The sequence below is a fragment of the Actinia tenebrosa genome, unplaced genomic scaffold, assembly GCF_029948245.1.
Source record: "Actinia tenebrosa isolate PJP-AT-01 unplaced genomic scaffold, QUT_ActTen_1.0 PGA_scaffold15__27_contigs__length_11533743, whole genome shotgun sequence".
Lineage (NCBI taxonomy): Eukaryota > Metazoa > Cnidaria > Anthozoa > Actiniaria > Actiniidae > Actinia > Actinia tenebrosa.
Window position 1 is genome coordinate 8,154,688 of NW_028292575.1, and position 21,258 is coordinate 8,175,945.

At 40.5% G+C, this 21,258-nt stretch overlaps 4 protein-coding genes across 6 annotated transcripts in view; all 4 read left to right on the plus strand.

Annotated features, from left to right (window-relative positions):
• The window catches only part of LOC116303398 (microtubule-associated serine/threonine-protein kinase 2), a 44,903-nt gene extending 34,527 nt beyond the window's left edge, over nt 1–10,376 (plus strand). For all 3 annotated transcript variants that reach the window (XM_031712917.2, XM_031712918.2, XM_031712919.2), the window contains exons 21-29: nt 139–366; nt 810–914; nt 1,377–1,496; nt 1,609–1,972; nt 2,716–2,987; nt 3,339–3,574; nt 4,163–4,237; nt 4,937–5,414; nt 6,450–10,376. In XM_031712917.2, the coding sequence (XP_031568777.2) occupies nt 139–366; nt 810–914; nt 1,377–1,496; nt 1,609–1,972; nt 2,716–2,987; nt 3,339–3,574; nt 4,163–4,237; nt 4,937–5,414; nt 6,450–6,796 (2,225 nt within the window). In that variant the 3' untranslated portion in view covers nt 6,797–10,376. The remainder of the gene's footprint in view (nt 1–138; nt 367–809; nt 915–1,376; nt 1,497–1,608; nt 1,973–2,715; nt 2,988–3,338; nt 3,575–4,162; nt 4,238–4,936; nt 5,415–6,449) is intronic.
• Nucleotides 10,377–11,279: 903 nt separating this feature from the next.
• LOC116303399 (uncharacterized) lies at nt 11,280–14,275 on the plus strand. Its single transcript, XM_031712922.2, has 2 exons — nt 11,280–12,964; nt 13,733–14,275. Exons 1-2 carry the CDS (start codon nt 11,631–11,633, stop codon nt 13,890–13,892), a joined length of 1,494 nt encoding a protein of 497 aa, XP_031568782.1. The 5' UTR covers nt 11,280–11,630; the 3' UTR covers nt 13,893–14,275.
• Nucleotides 14,276–14,763: 488 nt separating this feature from the next.
• LOC116303400 (dynein light chain 2A-like) lies at nt 14,764–16,599 on the plus strand. The gene has a single exon (XM_031712923.2). It carries the CDS (start codon nt 15,115–15,117, stop codon nt 15,745–15,747), a length of 633 nt encoding a protein of 210 aa, XP_031568783.1. The 5' UTR covers nt 14,764–15,114; the 3' UTR covers nt 15,748–16,599.
• Nucleotides 16,600–16,795: 196 nt separating this feature from the next.
• Nucleotides 16,796–18,119, plus strand: LOC116303401 (dynein light chain Tctex-type 5-like). The gene has a single exon (XM_031712924.2). The coding sequence runs from the start codon at nt 17,191–17,193 to the stop codon at nt 17,776–17,778; it is 588 nt and encodes a 195-aa protein (XP_031568784.1). The 5' UTR covers nt 16,796–17,190; the 3' UTR covers nt 17,779–18,119.
• The last annotated feature ends 3,139 nt before the right edge of the window (nt 18,120–21,258 follow it).

Below are 21,258 nucleotides of genomic sequence, written 5' to 3' on the forward strand. Positions count from 1 at the left end.
TTTGTTTTTTTTCCTTCTATAATTTGTTTTGTTTTGTTTTGTTTTTTTGGTATTTTTTTCGCACACCTCCGATGCACTCTTTTTCATTTTGTCTTCATCCTTTTAGCTCCTGTATCGACACTTTTCTTCTTTCCCTAGGCACGACCCGCATGTACGAACATTCCATGGACCGAGACAATCAGCAGTTCACAGACCAACAGGTGTTTGGTACACCAGACTACCTTGCACCCGAGGTGATCCTAACCCAAGGTTATGGCCGTGCGGTAGATTGGTGGTCAATGGGGATCATTCTCTATGAGTTCTTGGTTGGTGTTCCTCCATTCTACGGTGACACACCTGAAGAGCTGTTTGCACATACACTAAGTGGTTAGTATGGAGGTTGCCTTTTCTGATTTCCAGAGAAAATTACGTCTTATTGTCAAAACATTATGTACGGATGTGCCGTGATGTGACGTATACCGTGCGGTGCCGTATACAGTACGGTGTTGTATATTATGCGGTGCCATATACCGTACGTTGACCTTATCAAAAGAACAGTCCTGTACAATGTTTTCTGGCTAACTATGTGAAAAATTGTAACCAAGGTAACTAGACTCAAAACTTTTTCTGAGTCTTTCAAGCTGCAGCTGCATAAATTGCTTCATATACTGCGAGGATCTGCTCAATTTGGTACATTACAACCGCAGTACAAATATATATTTCATATATATTCTCATACACAAAAGGTAACTAAGTAATTATTGTCTAGTCCAAGGGCAAATATAGAAGTGAGTAGTAATATTGACTGATGGTTGTTGTTGTAATTATAGGTGATATAGAATGGCCTGAAGGTGAAGAAGCACCCGAAGAAGAAGCGCAGGACATGATTAAGCGACTGTTAGAACAAGATCCAGCTAACAGGCTGGGTAGTGTTGGTAGGTATTGAACGTAGAGCAGTTTTCGTATCACTGTGAAAAGCTCACCCGCACGAACGAGGACGAGACACGGCAAGACACGCCGACCAATCACATTGCGCCAGAAGTTACTCTCCATCCAATCAAATACCTGAAACATGTCATGAACACGGCGCGGAGACGGTCACGCCAAGGTCACGCCAAGGTCACGAAACTGACAGACCAATTACATCTCCTAAGAAACAAACCAGCAAATCAAAATTCTAGAAAACATCACGGTTGCGGCAAGGTACCCGTACGACACCGAGCTTTTCACAGTCATGCTAGTGTTTCCCACTCGTACAAAAACCACTCTATTTTGACATACTTTGCACTCTTACAGCACTTTACTGTCATTTGCCAGTTCATTGCTATTACCATAATTTATTATAGTTTGGCCATCATTAAACAGCGTATTCCTCACAAAAAGGTTATTAATTGTAGGTGCCATTGACGTGAAGGAACATCCTTTCTTTGATGGCGTTAACTGGTTTGCTTTGTTGAGACAAAAGGCAGAATTCATTCCTCAGTTGGATGGTGAAGACGACACAAGTTACTTCGATAGTAAGTATTGATGGATTGCAAGGATTGCTTTGAGGTTGTCCCACTTGCTGCTTGAATACAAAAGCAAACTTAGACATCTTAGGTTAAAAAATCCATATCTTTTATCTTGCAGCGAGATCTGACCGTTACAACCATAGTTTTGAGACGGACAATGATGACGATGATTACGATGACATTCCAGATTTTTACAACTTTTCCACCTGCTCCCCGCGATATTCACGAATCATTTCCTCGCCCATACCATCACCTCCAGAATCCACAAGCCCCAAGTCCAACCATGACAAAAGATCATCTCCCATCTTGCAAAGGAAGCGCTCTGATAGCTCTCCACCGATGATTCGACGACGAGGACACGAAGAACACGATGTGCTAGCACGGCATGATGAGGAACCGGGGTCCCCGAGAATACGTCCTCGTAGCGATAGCGGGTACGATATGGAGCCAAGTAGACATGCTATCTCTCCTCTTATATTCGAGTAAGTATTAATTTATTGGTTACCTTTTGGTCTTTCCGAGGTTGCGCAAGAACTGGTAACGTCAGTTGGACGCGGGCTGTCTTAAGGGACACCATTTAACTTTTTCGTTTTACAGGTTTTTGTTTTCGCGTCACATTCACTTTGGTTTTCGGTCTGTTCCGAAAGAGTTTGCTAAGCTCTCCGCCATATTGAGAAACGGTGTCTCCTAAAACATCCCCAAGATTCAGCGCGCGTCCTACTCGTTACCAGTTTTCCGTGAGACCTCGGAAAGACCAATGCAGAATAAATATGAAAGCCTATTGATGGGTTGCAAGCATTCACAAGAGAGTCAAAAGACAAAAGCATGGCGGCCATTTTGGTGCCGTTAACAATGGATGCTAATGAGAAATCTTTTGTTGATCGAAGAATTGAGATCTTGACTGTTAACCGCCCTCCTTTCCCTCCTAACTCAGTCGAGTTGACTTTTTCCCCTAACTTTGCCGTGCGGGGAGTGGTGACGAGTCAAGCAGCAAAGAGGGACTGTTAACACTTTAATCGAGATCACAGAATATTCAACACTCATTATAAAAGGCCGTAATGTTTGTTATCTCCTACACAGGCGTCCTTAGGTTCGTCACGCAACGTTTCACTAGGTTGCGAGACAACAACACTATGGAAGTCTAGGTAGTTTGTACTTAAGTCAAAATCACTATTAAACCAACTATGAGTGTACTTAACTTTTAAAAACGATTCATTTCTCTTAGCTCCCCAACATCGCCAGCTCATAAGACCAGCTCACCAGAATCGCCCCCCACACCTCCCACCGTCAGGATGCGTAAAAAGACTTCAGTTACAAGATTCACTCCACTGTTGACAACTATGTCCCTGGATGGACCCAGTGAAGTTCGTCCAAGCCTTGAGATGCCTACCAAGGAACATAAACCGTTGGATCTCCGTGTAGCGCTGCATCGAACTCAGTCACTTCCGCCGGATGCCATGCGAGCAAAGCCATCGGTGCCAAAGTTACAATTGCCAGGTGAGCTGATTGGACGAGTCAGACATTGAAAAAATAGCGCGGATCTCGCACGCAGAGCGACAAGCTGTGTGCAGATAAGTTGTTGCGTAAGCTTATGCACACAAGAAGCTTAAATGTTTCCTTAAATGAATACTTTAATATGTAACTAAGATGGACAAGATTCAATTGTTCCTGCCAACTGTCATGGCTGCCATCATGTGATGGTGCAAAGCCTCTATACAAATCTCTCAATAACAGATTGTTCTCAAGTTACTTGGGCAATACCACTTGCCTCAGACAACAAGTAAACTTGCAACTCAATTTCTCATTAATCCTCTGTCTAACTTTCCATATTTTTTTTTCATATACTAGGAGGTGAGGATAATTACAAACTTAAACGTATTAACTTGGAAAGTCCACCCGGTTCTCCTCGGCATGACAGCACCCCGCCTGCCTCCCCCAGAAAACGACGTACTAGTACCTTTTCTATGTGTCTGCGTCCACCAATCGTGATAGAGAAAGGACCACGTGGTTATGGGTTTACGCTACAAGCTATTCGAGTGTACTATGGAGATACCGATTATTTTACAGTACACCATCTTGTCTCGGTAAGTACTCCGCCTCTTTCTCTTCCTCCTTCACTCCCCCTAACCCACATTTAAAAAAATTATTTTCTATATAATAGACCTTGCATTGATACTTGAGACTTGAATTGACACAATAGGCCGTATTTTCTTATGCAAAACACATCCATTGTTTTGTCCCCCAGAAAAAATTCTCTCAGGATTTAGTGCAAGGGGTCTAGACCTTTTTCACCGGCTAGCGTGACATTTTAAAAAACTGGTTTTACTAGAAAAATTCACATTCAGTTTTTTACGTCGATATTATTAAGATTGCCAGGTTTCATAGAGATTGCACTTCAACTATGGAATATTTAAGTGATTGATATCATAGAATCTTACAAGGAAATGTACGTGACCAGGCAACAATGGCAACACTTGCTGGCATAAAATTCACATCTTCGAATTATGGACCGTCTAAAATTCACAGTTTTGTTGGTATTGATATGAGAAATTTGTTTATGAACCCTTCACTCCGTCTGATAAAACAAAAATTTGAAAATGTCTCGCTAATGCGATAAATGAGATAAAGGTTATTGGTTTGGAAATGAACCCATTGGTTTGCTGTGATTGCAGGGAGTGGATCATGGCAGCGCGGCGTTCGAGTCTGGGTTACGACCAGGTGATCTCGTGACACACGTCAATGATGAGGTATTTATACAATCAATCCTTAAACTATCATTAACCTCGCCCTTATCCCAGTCCATCGTGGATCTATAAGACTGTTCACAAGAGTTGGGGTATGTAAGAGTCTGGTGACTCTAGTGTTAGACAGGCTGTCCCATTGGATATAAAGATGCTATCCCTCACCCCTTGTTCTGTGTTGGTCTATATCCTGTTCTCTATATCCTGTGTTGGTCTATATCCTGTTCCTCTATATCCTTTGTTAGTCTATATCCTGTTCCTCTATATCCTGTGTTAGTCTATATTTGTTAAGTAAAATTCAAATAGTGGTCTGTCATCAATGCTGCGTTCTGATTGGATGAACTACTACTAGTCTATAAGTTATATCCTACTAGGATAGAAACTTGTTTGACTGAAACTTGACTTGTTTTGACTAAAACGTTTGGTCCACTCGACCTCATGAGACCTTTTCTGAGACAGCGAACATGGTGCATTGTGGTCTAACTTCGGTACAAACATCATGCCTTATATGGTGTTGTTTGTACCGAATCTAGACCACAATGCATCCTGTTTATCGAACTCAGAAAAGGCCTTTGCTAAATGTTCATCCCATAACAAGACTACCCCTCATCCTTACCCCTACCCCCACTATCACCTACGGCATGCTCCATGTCAAGAAGACTCTTGATCAGAACTCAAGATACCAGTAACGTTGTGTATTTTCAGCCCGTTACAGGACTGACACATCGACAAGTGGTCGAGCTAATCCTAGGAGGTGGTAACAAAGTAAAGCTAAACTCAACCGAATTGTCAAAAACAACCATCAAAACCGGTGGAAGAAAACGAATTCCATCAGCGATCAAACGAGTAAGGAAAAGACCTACTCGAAAAGCAAGAAAGAACTCCGTTTCTCCTACAAACCCCCCATCAACACCTGATTCGATGGACAAAACACCGAAGCACCGGCCATTCTGGAAGAGGTTTGGACGGCGTAGTAGCCACTCGCCGGGCTCAGGGCTCCGGCGAAGTAGCTCCTTAAAGAGAATGACTTCCATGGAAGCGAAATCTGGACGACCCAGTTCGCCAAAATTCGTTTCCCCTTCGTTTGACTTTCGGGCCGTATCGGACAATTCATCGTCGTCTTCGTTGAGTAGTGATCCTTCGTCGCCAAGTTCCCCGAAGGCGCTGTCCTTAGGAAGGCCAGGTTGGTTTGTGATTTTATTTACCGTACTTGACACTAGAGAAAAACGTTTGCGCATGCGTGCATTTCAGCACGTTTTCTAAGAATTTTGAAGAGTTCGAGTGAGAAAATAAATATCTGTTTTCTCCAAGTATGCAAAATTTTCGCGAGTGTACTTTTGTCAGACCAAGATACCGTATTAACAAACACAATATGAAAGAATTACCCTTAAGTTTCAAGCATGGACACTAAGTTTTGGCATTTCGTGAAGTCCAATAGCGCAGCGCAGCCGTGATGTCATAAAAACGAAGACAAAGCCGAAATTCGGACAAACAAACTTACAAGTTTACTTTCAGCAGAGAATTTTCACAGCCGATAGCAGTTGATCTTAGTTTACATGGGTTATTATTGTAACTTTAAATAAAAATAATAAAATCGGTTCGTATAATCCTCGTAGCGGTTAAACAGAATGCAATGTTGTTTGTCCGAATCTTTAAGCTATTTTTAGAATCAGTGCGCTGCGCTATTTATCAGACATGTTTGAAAGTCAAATTTACATATGTTTTGAGTAATTTGCATTCGGATTCAGAGAATGCGCAGACGTTTTTCACTCGTGTCACCTTACATGTTATGACGGCACAAGTGTTGACGTATTGAGCATGCCCATCGAAAGCGCATCGACATGAATCTTTCGACGAAATAATTTATTTATGGTCAAAAAAATAGTTTGTTTCTACTCGACGAAGTCATTTCTGCTCGAGTCGAGTATATTCAGTAAGAAATAACGGCTCTGGGAACAAGATCGCATCGACTTGTCAATATGACTGCTATTTTCATTAACATGCAAACTCTGTAGTTGTGATTTTTTTTTCAGTGTCGCCAGTCATAATATAAAAGGTACCGACTGATTAGTTTTGATTGACGGCAGCGAAAAAAACAAATTTCAGCGTTCAGCTTGCAGCTACCGAGTTCGCATGTTCATGAAAATAGCAGTAATTCCCATGAAGTAGAATGATTACAACTTTTGAAACCTTTGTTCCTCTTGCTTATATGTTACAGCATCATTACATGGATTAATACCTAAATTACGAACAAACCACTCACCAAGAAGAAAATCATCAACACATGTGCCTGTGTCCCCCCTGGCAAGAACCCCGTCCCCTACATCATCACACCCTCCACGAAGCACATCTCCACTTACAATCAGGGGGACGTCCAACTCACCTCAGTTCACTGCAATCACTCAATCTCAACGTCCTGGATCACCTCTTCTTCGGCGTGCGCTGTCACCGGAGCTGATCCAGTCGATGAAAAAATCAGAAACGAAGCCCGAGAATCGCAACTCCTCGTCTAGTTCATCTGATGGTTCAAGCACAGAGAGTCCATCGTCTGAGACCGATAAGTGACATAGATATATAAAGTAATGTGTTGGAAATACTATCTAGTAGTTACGTAAGAAGTTGGATTAATTTATAATGTACTTAGCTTGTTTTAGTGATGGCGCAAGTTCCAAACCCGACAGGAGTTTACCCCTTTGATTCAAATGCCGCTGCATTTCTAGCAATTGCCAACTAGTACCATCTTTACTTTCTTAATTTGGCACTGCTAAAGTGGATTTTGCAGTGGTATTAAATGAGACCATTTGAGAATCTCCGTCGCCCAAGATACGGGGAGGTATTCTGTATTCAAGGGACAGGCACTTTTGACGTCCACCCCGTGTGTACCTCTACAATAACTAGGTGTAGCTATATATTGGCCCTGTGGTTAGTACCTAAACAAGTGCTTGCTTCTATGAAGTAGTATTACATGTATATAGCATATAGACGATTGTATGTATAATGTACTGTCTTAATTATCTTATCAGTCCCATCTTTGGTCTTGCATTCCATTAACCATTGGTTATGGTCAATATACCATAAGGTCTGTCCGCCTGTTATAGTATATATAATACCGGATGTTATCAATCAGCCTTCCAAAGGGTAAAACACTTTCCTCCATTTATGTAGTTTTCTACAGGGCGAGGTTTCACTACGACTAAAGGATATTTCATGTGGTAAAAATTCCACCGAAGATCGTAGATGACGTTCTATCAGTGCAAGCAAATGGATAATCCTTTTGTATTGCAAAGTAGAATGCGAAAGTCCTATCGTTTGGGCCCAATCGACATTTGTTCTTCGGTATACTATGTAAGGTACTCTTGTTGAACGATACACGTCTTCCATATCATACAGAAACGTCAAACTGGAGAGTTTATTTTTGTTAGAATTGTTTGACAATTGCCGAGTGTGTGGATAAATTTATTTAGCTAGTGCTCAGTGAGTTAGTTTTTTATATATATTTAATTGATGTGGAGTGTCTGGTACGAGTTTCTTAGCTTTCAGTTCATTTAATAGGTGTGTAGTTTGTTGTCTTAGTTCAGTATTTCGTGTTTTAGTGTGGCCAAGTTTTCCCCCGGATAAATGAACTAGTGTGATAACTAGTGTGATTTGCTGAACGTGCGATGAGGCTAGTTTTGGCTCGAGTTCTTGTATTTTTAGGTTAACTTAAAAATGTGAGGGAATAGGCCTCTTTACCTTGGGTGTAATGTTTTCATATTTCAGACAACGTTGCATTCCATAGCGTATCATTTCTGTGACTAACGGTTGCACACGAGAAGACGCATGAAAATAAACACAACTCAAAGAATCCTATTCTCCAAAGAATGACAAAAAGTCCAAAATGGGAAAAACATTACGTCCCAGGTAAAGAGATTTAGTTCCTTGGGACATGCTCTCTGATTTGTGGTTTTGTGAGCTTTGATGTGGCGTGTGTGATTTATTGTGAGTTTAATTACGATAGAGAGAAGGGTAAAGTAGGAGAAAGTCCATAAGAAATAGAGTGAAATTGTAGGTTGTTTTTTAATGTTTTGAAATTAGTGACTGTAGAGTGGCAAATTTTGTGACTACTTTAATTTTTTTTTTTTTCTAATTCAAAATAGTTTCCTATATTTTTTTGACAAAACTTTAAGAGAGGTGATAAAAATAAGTTGTATAAAGTGTTGTAAATTATTTTTGTATTTTGTTTAAAAAAGATTGATAAAACGCTAGTTAGGTTCACATTTAGAGAGATCTGATATTTTCTCTTCGAACTTTAGGTTCTCTCTAATCGATCTACAGTAGTACGTCAGTTTCTATCTAAACACGTGATCCATGGAGAGCTAGTGCTCTTTGAGACTGGGAAGGATATAGGCCCAGTCCCTATCTAACTTTTGAGAATCGGGGCCAGTTTCAGGCGTGGAGTTTCTTGTGTATCGAATGAATGAATGAACTCGTTACATAAAACATTCCAAATCTGGACTCAACCCGCTTTCAATTACATTAAGAAATGTACTCTATAGTTGTTATACACACATGCTGATATACGATCATGATGTATTAGTTCAGTCATATGATTTACTGTTAGAAACCTGGTGGACTAAGACTTTCTTTGTGTCGTCACGCAACGCTTCTCTCCCTATGTTGCGTGACGAACCAAAGGAGCCTACTAGGAGACCGACCCCTGGGTGTCTAATGACTCCCTCTCTTTCATTTTTCTATACCCACCTACCTTTGGTCCAGCTGGCCCACAAGTCGCTGGGTACCCTGTGTGGGTAGAATACACACAGTCATTTGAGCTTCATTCTAGATGATATTTAAAAATAAGACCCGAACCCCCAAAAGAGGTCTAATTGCTTTAGTCTAAGCCTATTAAGCAGTCAAGTAAATAGATAAAATCAAGGCATAATAAGTTATCGGACGGGGAAAAACTACCAGTCCATTAACGTTAATCAGTTAGCTCGAATTAGAATTACAAGACATTTTGTTGTACATATGAATTATCAGGTCTGTTGATCTGAAAGAACCTATTCGCGTTGGTATAAGAACTGTGCCCGGTTGTACGAAGGATGGATGGATAGCGCCATCCGACGGATAAATCCTGGTCTTTGGATAGGTCGATGCTGTCAATAAATATATCAAATAAATTTATCCACTGGATAAGATTTATCCGTCAAGTAGCACAATCCGCCCTTCGTACAGCCGGGCCCTGATATTCACTTGTCGAGGTTCGTTGTGCTGGTTTGGGGTCATCATGAAATATTTATTTTTCATCTCTTTTTTGATTGCATTCAACTGGGGAATGTTTCACGAGAGCAGAAGTGCATGACTTTTATCAAATAGACCTAAAAGAAATACACCAGTTTCACATTCAATGCATACCTCTGTTTTTGAAGACTACATTTGAATAGGTTTAGCCTCGTTTATAAGTCAGCTATTCACAGATACCATTAAAAGTCCGTGGGATTTCAAAACATTGGTATTGTTCAAGCTGCACATTCTTTACATTAAAGTTGACATTTGCAAATGATTTACTCTTAAGCGAGGCTAAGCCTGCGGAGATGAGTCTTCAGTCTTAAAACACAGCGGTATTTACGGAATGAGAAAAGGGACTATTAACTTTTGGAACTTTTTGATGCGTATATGCACGGGAACAAGGTGAACTTGTTTTGTGATGACTCCCAGCAAACATACTATAAATATATGTGCCATAGGCCGTTTGCATGATAGCGTCATTTGACTTCCACTACCAAGATGCTTCGCGAATTTTCTTTCTTATTTAAATTTGTATTCCCTCTTGAGAATAGTAAGACAATTGGTGCTAATTAACTGAACAAAAGAAAGCGTGCAAGGGAGTCTGGTAGTGGACTCAAATAACTCCATCATGCAAACGACCTATTGATTATGCACAGGATACAGCTTGTGTAGTGATACATTTAGGGGGGAGGACCTTACCATCCTTCACACCCCTTTTTAAGTGTCATTCTGCATGCTAGATAAATTATGAGCAGTGTATATTGCTGGAATTAAACAACTCATTAGTATATGAGTAATATATTGTACATATTTGATAAATAAGAATTAATGGAAACGATATCATTGTTGAGGTGTGAAATAAACGTCTGACGTCTGATGGAGTGGTCTCCGAGTATTCGGTTCAGTTATACAGTTATATGTCTCTCTCTCGCCCCCAAGCCCCGCACGGCCTCTGGCACCCAGGGTACAGTTGATCAAGCAGTCTTGTAAATTATCTTATCAATTCGATTACCCTCTACACAATCCTGTCATTAATTGGGCAGGGAAGATGCATTGAAATACTAAAATCCGATCGTGATAGCTGATCATGACTCACTGATATTGCTTATTTCTTGGAAAAACTGCAAAGTTGTCCCATGTTATTGTTGTTTTTCCCATTTCATATAATTATTTCTCGTTTTCATTCCATTTCTCCATTTGCTTTTCCATTTGCTCTTGTCATTTGCATCTTTTCCGCCTTTTTTTCCACCTTCCCTTCTTGTATCTTTAACTATTGAGGCTAACTTGTTATCTTAGTGTCCTGAGGCTTCCCTGCAAATCACCCTGCCATCCCCGTCAGTGCGTATAGTTTAGAGACCTGGTATCTACAAATACAGCATCTGCAAATCAGTATTTGATTGACAAGATGATTAATAACTAGACGTCACCTCCTTGCTCAGTCCTTCCATTCATAAAAAGCGATTATGGCATCTAATCTTCCTAAAACCCAAATAAACTTTTTGTACATAGCAATATTAAAGTTAACTCCACTTGGAAAAAAAGGAATTCAACCATTTCACTAGACCTTTACTTTTTTCTTAGAAATAAAGAAAATTTATCTCTAAGTATTTTTTTAGGGTAATTTTTGAAAAAACAAATCCCCAGTACGTTTGATTTTGTCAACACGCTAATACCCTGGTTTTGTGTTTAAGTCAATATGACCTCATCGAGATAATCACGGCGAAAATTTATAAATTACTTTATCTCCAAGGCGGTTCCATTGTCCAGGACTATATATATGACTAGATAGGCAACAAAAAACAAGGTGGCCCCTAAACTTTTCTATTCTTCTACGATAAGTAGAAGATAAGTTAGGGATATTCTTCAAGGTAAAGTTTATTGTTTAAGGCGGGATTGGCAACTCGTCTCCGTCCATTGTGGGTGGTTGGTTTAGTTACAATGGAAGTTTGTTGTTTCTCCACTTAGCTTTTATTAGGACGACATTTTGCACGGCCGATCAAATTTCTACAGAACAGACTCGATAATTACGTACGCGCGGACGAGTCGCCAGAAGTCAAGTTGTGTCAAGGGTGATTTAGGTTGGTTTTGATATTAGAAGACTGATGAAATCATAGATTGTCTGCTATCCAATATGAGTGGGCAACATCGTAAAGTTTCAAGAAGCATTGACAGCTCATCGGGGTTTGTCACTTCACGTTCACATCTCACGCAGCCAGAGAATGAACTTAAGCAAAAGTTAAACGCCATTGACTCTTCAATCAAGATCTCGAACAAGAAGATTAACAACGAGACGCGCGAATTGAGGCAGATACTTTACGGCCTTCAACGGGATTTGAAAGTGTCGAAGTCAGTCGGTCACTACGTGCCTTCGCCAATAGAAGAACAAGAAACAACACAAACGAAAAGAGTTCGTCGAGTTACTGATGCTACAGCACCACGAGATCCGCAACTACTTCATCGTTCTGAAATCATCCCAAAAAGTAGTACAGAGGTTAAGAAAACTATCCAAGAATTTCCAGGGGTTACTCACGGGACCTCGACGAAGCGCAGAAGGAAAATGAGTGTTCCTCCGATAATAAGCGGGAAAATATTAGTAAAAGATGGCGATGTATTTGGTGAGAAAGAACGGGAATTGTCTGCCACCTTATCAAAGCCAAAGCCGTTGGGTGTCGAAGAAAGTGGAAATGAAACACAGCGGGAGAATAATGGAGAGCAAGAAACTGGTGTTAAGAGTAATTGTGAAGAAGTGCAAACAAACAAGAGTGAACACAAAACAGTTGGTGTTTCTATCCATTGTGATAATGATGGTATTCAAATTGGCGATCAAATACCTTCTGCACGCGATCAGGGTTCTAGCGAGACCAGCCAAGTAAAACCAAGCAGCTTGTCTTTAGATAACCAACTGGATTCAAGTTATATAGATGTCGATAAGAAAATGACCAACATACCGTCGACATACAAAGGAATAGCAACAATCCTTTCTAGAGAAGAATGGAGTTCTGCCCAAATGATTTCAAAAGGAAATTCCTCTGGAAATGTGACTTCGAATTTAAAGTATCTGAAGGAAGGCAGAAGGAGGTCCTTATCTGAGAATGAAACTGCTTACAGAGAGACTTTCAAGGGGAAGTTTATGACCCATTCGTTGCCTCCTGCAAGCGATCATGTTCGGGATATCATACCTCCTCCGGACCCAGAAAAGCGAACCAGGCGAATAACAGTTGCTGGAGCACATCCTTTGGGTGGACGAAGCCGGCTAGATATCGGGGATATCCCTAGGACACCATTCCACTCAGGCTCACGAAGGATTAGTGTTAACTCGATGCACGAGGATGGGAGCAGGAAAAGTAGGTCTCTAGGGAGGGGACCCACGGGTGGTGGACAGACTGTGAGGAGGGGTAGTGATGAAGAGGAAACGGATAAACGCTTACTGTCAACCCCATCTCGTGATATTCCACGATATCGAAGGTACGTACGCATTGTATAATGAATCAGTGCTTTGTCCTGAAACCTGACTAGTCTTAGGGACATACAGATGTAGGGGTGGTGAAGGGGTTGGCTAACCATTCCCCTTTTGCTGAATTTTTAGCATTATCCTTAGTATGCCACCACCTTTCCCTTGCATTCCTGGTAAAATTTTTGTAATAGTCACCCCCGTGCCCTTCAAAATTCTTTTGTTGAAATATAGAGGGATTTTATGGCAGCCAAGTTAGTTGCGCTAAACCATTGAAACTTTATCGTTTGGGAAAAGAAATCTGGTAGACAACGTAGTTTGATACACGTAAGGGATAGCTACGGGGCAGCTACTTGGGCTAGCCCGAAGAAAGGGGCGCCAAACAACTTTTCCGTGCAAATCATATCATAAATTACAAACTTTGAAAACTAGCTCCTTGTCTTTGAATATTGATGTGTGATCGTGATGACAGTGGGGTAGTACATTGAATTTCTGAGGAATCCACAGCGATGATGCTACTTTCTGAATATTTTGAGGAACGGTCGGTGTCTTCTCCATGCATAAAAGGAAGGATATATGACAATAGGGACAACGGGGAAAAAGAAAAGAGGGAACTGTTTTGGGGGCAGGGGATACCACGTATAAAGGCAGTGGATATATGGGGTGGGTGGGTGGGGGGGGGGGGGGGGGGGGGAGTAGTTTGGGGTACAATCACATGACCTGTTAGTCAAACATGCCATCTGGGCCCTAACTACAACAAGCATGTCATCTCTTGATTTCAGAACATCTAAGGTCTCATCCCTCCCACCGCTGAAAGAAGAGCGAAAAATTCAAAACGAGGGAAACCAAGCCGCCATTGAATGGAAAAACTTGGAAAACTGTCGCTATTTACGAAAAGATGATTATGAAATCTCGATAGAAGATATCTTTAAAAAGGATTGATACATTTATGATTATCAGTACTTGAGGAAATATCACTAACTCACCATCATGCATCAAACAAAGTGCAGTTGACGCTCTGGCTGCGACTACGGTATTCTATTTTAGTCGTGACGTCATTGTATTTTTCAACAGTTATATCCTATTTTTTTTTAAAAATAACTGCTCTTTTATTCTAAGTTTTCTGATCGATTTCCACTGATGGTGACGTAAGAATTGACCAACGGTATTCCCCCACCGGACAAGATCAGTCACATAATCGAATGCGGCCATCATGATAAAGATCACAATGTACACACAAAACCAAATCAGAATTAACGAGGTTTAATAACACAGCGTTCATCTTGTAATTTGGCGATCAAATAAAGTCGAGAGATTTAACGATGGGATCACAAATGATTTGATTATTACATTTCTTTTCAAAATTACTGGCCAAAAATTTTGATCTGAATTTTTTCATTAAAATTCGGCATAGGAGGCGAAGACTCTCAACAAAACCACAAAAAAACATCATAAAAATGTCTTTGAACAGTTGAGATAAGTAAGAAAATACCCTCTACAATATTTGGTTGGCATAAAAGCTTTTGTTGTAACCCTTGGCAACGAGTAAGATTCATTCACCAATGTTTTCAAAACTAAATTGAAGCTGACATGAAAATCTCTAAATTAGACGAATTTATAAATTTGAATTTTTAATAGACGACAACAATCGGTATCTTCTAACACTCAGATCACTTAACGTTGAGCTTTTAATCCAACTCTGATCGGATCTTCACACAAAATCTGCTATTCTCCACGCCAGTTTGAGCGACATTAAACTCTTTGTTGATTCAGTAAAATAAACGTCTGTCTATCAGCCGACAGTAAATGGCTAAAACTAGACAGCTTTCTGAGCTCTTGACGGCTTTTATGCGGTTTTGTAATGTAAATGTAGGTTTTTCATCGTATCTCGGAGACACAGTAAACCGTAAACACAAAACTAACATACACTTGATAAGCGAGGACGTATAATGGATACTCTCATTCATCTTCTTTTAGAAAATCTTCTTTGGGTTTAAATCTACTCTTTTTAGAATTGAATATCGAAGGCCAAGGTTTAATACAATTGGCAGCGAATCTAGAAGACTTCAAGCGAAGGACAAAGAGCGGATTGAGTGAAAATTTAAGAATATCTTGTTGACAAGAGAAAAGATTTCTTCGCGGCTGAAAGTCACGTTTTACCACCATGTCGAAAAAGCATCCCAATATGGGCGGTAACAGAATTCACCAAGTGGTTCTTGCTCGTTCTGCGGCTTTGAAATTCAAAGCTTTGTCGACCAGTCTTGTTGTGCAGCGCCGACGGAACGCTGATAAAGGAGATTTTCAAGTTACACATGTCGATGAGCCTGTAGCTGCATCGGAAACGCGTAGAGTACCGTTACCAGTCGAAAGCACTAGTTCGCCACGACGATCGACCGTATCGACTGTCATCACACCGTATTCACTTGCCTTCAAGAATCAGACTCCCCAAAGCACATATCGTCTAGAGCCGACAGAGAGATTCCGAGAAGGGAAAGTGAAAACGATCATTGAGGAAACGTTCAACAGCGAGTTAAAGGATCTTTCATACAGCCCCGAAGTGTGCTCACGCATGACCAAGAAACTATGCGACATGATTCAGCAAAAAGTAAAGAATTTGCAATTTTCACGCTACAAATGCGTGACAGTCATATTTCTAGGGCAAAAGAGTGGCCAAAGCGCTCGAGTTGCTAGTCGCTGTGTTTGGGATACAAGGTTTGATAATTATGCACAGTTTGTTTATGAAGGAAGTAAGGATGTATTTGCCATTGGTACTGTTTATGGTATCTACCATGAGTAACGATTACTTCCAGTAGTAATGACCACTGATGAGTAATAATTACTTTTGGTAGTAATGACCATTGATGAAGCTTTCTAATCTTTCAAAGATAAATGGATAAAAATAATTTGTAAACTAAGTTGACAACGCGACTAGTGGCTAATGAATGAGTAATAGTTCAGCCAATGAGAGTGCAGGATTGTGATAGACCATTAGTAGGTTTAGACTAATGATATAGATAGTCTTACCCAGAGTCTTACGCGCGTGGGTAAAAAGAGTGGGCGCTCAAACCGGAGACCAAAAGGAACGTGGGCACTTGTATCAGAGACCGAGAGCCGCCGTTAAAAATTCGTGTTGCATGGAATTGTGGGATTAAATTTGGGACTCGTACGGGGACGACGAGACTTTTTGATCTCGTATCTAACTTCAAATAGATCTTCTTAGCTTCGTATGCTAATTGCCCATTTCAGATCACATGACATTCCATTGAGCATTATTCTTTTATGACGAACATGTTAAAATATTTACACATGAAAGATTCAACTCCCAAGAGTGGCATCACATGGTCTGAACTATGTGCAGAACAGACTAATGCTAAAAAGCTAAAAAGGTCTCTTGAGTTCCAGAATTAGTCTTCCTATGAACTTATCACGTACAAGAACGTCTTTTAGGGATGTCAAAGATTTAGCCAATGATTGTCTTTTGTTAAGATAATGTGCCAGTTTCGAATCCTCTGTTGTTCGGAGTTAATCGATGTTACGTTCGTGTAAAGTTGCAGCATGTTCCAGTGTAGGTCCGCGGAATTTCTGCGTTTATATTGTTGAAGTTGTAGACATTCTTTACTCTTTACAACTTTTGCCTTATATTACCAGCAAGCATTTTATGTAAACCCCAAAAAGGCATATCTTTGAATCCGTTTTTGGATTTGTTTCAAATCTGACCAAGAGGCCAGTTCTTTTACAAATTAGTTCGTTCAGAAAACAGCTTTTTTCTTTTCCTTTTCCTTTTTCTTTTTTCTTTTTAGCAAATATAAGGCTGAGTTTTATGTCACAGAAGTCTTAAAGTATTGGCAACATGTGTCTGACATGTGTCTTCTTAGCTCGGTCGATTGTGCCATTGTCGACCATTGTCTGCTGCTACCTATCAAACCTATCACCTAAGCTATCATGTCAATGCAAAATAAGCAAGAATAAGTTAGAGTATATGTCAACCCATGTTCATGTATGATTCGAAAGCATTGTCTGACTTTAGACTTGTGTGACATTATATAGCTGTATATTGATATATTCGGTAAGTGATATGGCAGGACGTGCAAACTCATGGCAAAGTTCACTTCCTTCCTCAAGTAACTCAAGATGCTCTCAACGATCGTGTTGCACCAAGTCGCCAAGCAACCACCGTTTGATTACTACATTATTATAAGCAAGCTTATACGCTTTTACTTCAAGAAACTTTACTCTAACCATGGATCAAGATACTCCTCGGCAAACTGGACACGCGGCTAATCGTGGTAGAACATCTTCGTTCAGTAGTCGGTCCGATGAAAGTGTCAAGAAAGTCAGCATCGGGGGAGCTACCTCGCTCGCCGCTACTCGCCGTATCTCAATTGCTTCACATCACAGCTCACACATGCAAACGTCTCTCAAGAAAATCCGAATGAACGAGGAAGCAGCTTCTTCTGATGCTCGTAGAAGAAACGTCAAGTACGAGAATACCTATCGTCTCGAACCGAAGGTGAAGTTCCCCGTTATAAAAGTCCGTAAGATTATCAAGGATGTTTTGTCCACGCTCAACGGCCATACCTACGACCCTAAGGAATCCAGCTTTGTCTCCAAGTTACTGAGTAAAAGAATCCTTGATGAAGTTCGACTGCTGAATATTGAGCGATATAAGCTTGTGTGTCTGATGTCGATTGGTTCCAAGTCTAGGCAAGGGTTAAGGATTGCAAGTCGATGTTTGTGGAATACTGAAAACGATACGTTTGTGTCAGAAACTTTGGATACACAGTCGTTCTACGCTATTGCTACAGTCTATGCTACGTATTATGAGTAAGATTGTACTTAAACGACCAAAATACTGCTTAATTAAAACCTAAAGAATTGCCGGTCTAAAATAATGAAGAAGAGAACGAAAGAGAAAGAGTTTTTTTTCAGAAAAAGGTGAAAATCTTTTCAGCTTTACTATGTTTTCTATTATTTTTATTGTTATTTAAGTAAAACTTTTGTTATTAGTTTAAGGCTAATTTGATAGCTTTGGGTAAATAAAACATTGTATAGTCAAACAAAGAAAGGTTCTGAAGGTTAAGTTTATTAACGTAATGTAGATAAATGTCCATAGTTTGTACGTTTTTGATTATAGACCAAATTTCCATGCGCATGCGCAACTAATTATTTAAACGAGATCAAGGAAACCCGATTCCTGTGAATAAACTTTTTAATTCATTTTTTGATTGGGAAATAATCGGGACCATACTTCCAGACATCGAGTGCTGAACCGTCGTATGGCAGCGCGAAGCACTTACGGCTACGCCAGAGATTTCGACCCCGACACCGCTATCCAGTGACTAATCAGGAAGCTTGGCCGAAGTCTAATAAGTGAGAGGTTAGTCGGCCACTAGACCATGTTTGATTAACCCCTTTTTGTTTTAGCTTCGCACCAGTGTCCCAAGATGTGCAAAAGGGACAGCATGGTGGTCTTTAGCAAGGGGGGGTCCTACATGGACGCCAGAGACACGCCGGGGTGATGAGCCCCGCCCCCCATGTAGACCTACACACTACAGATTACTACAATAAACACTAATACAAAAAGATAATCAAAACATCATTTACATATAGAGTATCATCCTGGTCTACCTAGGATTATACTCATCAAAACACTTCATAGGTTATTCAAGCGAACACAACGTTTTCCCTTGCATAAACGTTACACAAGTACAAGTGAAAAGAAGACAAAGAAAACTACTTTTAGGCTGACCAGGTTATAACAGTAATATCCGGAGAAAACTTTCCCAAAACATTCCAGGATCTGTTGAAAAAACGCCTTGATTTTCGACTAACCGAACGTTTAGAGTAACAGAGCAGATGGATATTAAGTCGTTTCACAACCTTTGCTTTAACCACAGAGGCAACAGGGAGAGTACCTTCAAAGCAATACTCATTCCTAGCCAACCACACAAAGTACTTCAACAGATTAAGAAAATAGGAAAAAACAGGTGGAATAATCTGCCGTTCATGATTGTCATATCCCAATAGCATATGACGAGATTGAAGGGATGGCGACAAGGGAGTAACACGCAGAAATAAGGTCTGAGCCCATAGTAACATTTCTTGCATGAGGTTACATTCAAAGAATAAATGAACTGGAGTTTCCAAAGGATGTCCACAAAAGCATGAAGGATCAGCAATGTTCATACCAAACTTGACAAGTCGATCACAGGTATAGAGCACTCCATGGCAAATCTTCCACGATAGATCACGAACTTGACGATCCAAAGGCATAATGTTCACTTGTGACCATGTGTCTGTCCAATAGAGCTCGCCAAAGATTGGGCGAAATTTCAGAACGCAATTAGGAAGCATAACATTCCTTTCAATGATATTTGAATAAACAGATTTTGTAGTAAGAGATGAGATAGACAATGCACTACCATCAGAGGACCGCAGAATAGCAAAAGTTTTCAATTGAACTGAGAAATGGCCACCGACGTATGCCCAAGCATCTAAAAGTGAGACATAAAAATCCGGTAGTAAATGAGAAGGATAATATGCAGGATATGAAAGAACAGAACGTAAATCATCACCAAATACTTTCTCCACAAAAAAGGAGAAGAAAGCACACCATTTCGATGGGGACAGGGCCCACCGCTTTATCCACTGACAATGAAGTGCGCGCACCTTTGATTGTATATCAATTAAACCAAACCCACCTTGAGTGGTGGATTGGAAAAGAACGTTTTGTGACACCAAATGCTTTTTCCCCGACCAAAAAAAATCCAAAGTACACTTGGAAGCTTGCGCCAAGACCCAGTTTGGCATGGCTAGTACTGAAGCACAAAACAATAGACCTGCCATGCCAAGTGCATTCAGGACAAGAGCCTTACCAGAATAGGAAAGATTACGATGTTTCCAAGAATCTAGTACACTAGAAAGTTTGTTTAAGCGACCATCCCAATTTGGATGAGAGACATCATCATTTCCTAAACATGTGCCAAGACAAGGAATACTGTCTGAAGACCACTGCAAGTCAATGGGAGGATCACTACGACCTCTCCAAGAGCCTGCCCAAAGCCCTTTAGATTTCTCTTTATTAATCTTAGCCCCAGATGCCTTTTCATATTCCTCATAGATGGAGAAGACAGTGGATATTTCATCGTCATCTGTACATAACAGGGTCGTGTCATCAGCGTATTGGGAAATAAGTGCTGGTTCATAATCAGGGTGCGGAAGAACCAAACCTCTTAAATAGATTGACGCACGGATACGACACGCTAAAGATTCGGCAATCAGTACGTAAAGGGGCGCTGACAGTGGACAACCTTGTCTTACACCCCTCGATAAATTTATAAAAGGTGTAAAGAAGCCATTTACCAATACCGAAGACTGAGGTCCAGTATAGAACAAGCGTACCCACGAGCAAAAGGAAGGTCCAAACCCCATGCCTTCAAGGACTCTGAGCATGTAGGACCATTCCACCCTGTCAAAAGCTTTTTCCTGATCCAAAGACAATAAGGCCAGAGGTGAATTAGTTATTTTGCCATATGTAACAGCATCTTGAAGAAGCCTGATGTTTTCACCAATAAATCTGCCAGGTACCGAACAGGTCTGGTCAGGAGATACAACATAAGCGATCACTTTTCGTAGACGGCCCGCGATTGATCTTGAAGCTATCTTGTAGTCTGTACATAATAGGGAGATGGGACGCCAGTTTTTCATCAAAAATCTATCTCCCTTTTTATATGAGAGCGTTATAATCCCTCTCCTCTGAGAAACTGATAGTACACCACACCTAAAGGCATAATTAAGTACAGCTACCAGGTCCTTTCCAATGAGATCCCAAAACTTTAGATAAAATTCTTTGGGAAGACCATCAAAACCAGGCGTTTTACCTGACGGCATCCCCTCAAGAGCCTCAAGACATTCCTTCATGGTCAAAGGACCCTCACACACATCTTTCACTTCTAAAGGAATTCTACGTTCCAAGTTAGAAATGAAATCATCTGCAATGGTTTCATCAGTTTCTTGTGAAGTAAATAAACCCTTGTAAAAAGAGAACCAAGCCTGCCTCAAATTCTCAGGATCAGAAACGTATTGATCATTGCTATCTAGAATAAGATCAATCATTTTGTTGGCCCTATTCTTCTTTCCCATACGGAAGAAAAAGGAAGTGGATCTCTCACCCTCTTCAGTCCATTTGGTACGACCTCTTATTTCTGCCGCCTTGGCTGCCTCTCGATCAAACAATTCTAATTCATTGAGTACACTATGGTATTGATTTAGAACAGAGAGATCTCCCCCATCTACCAGAACTTTTAAT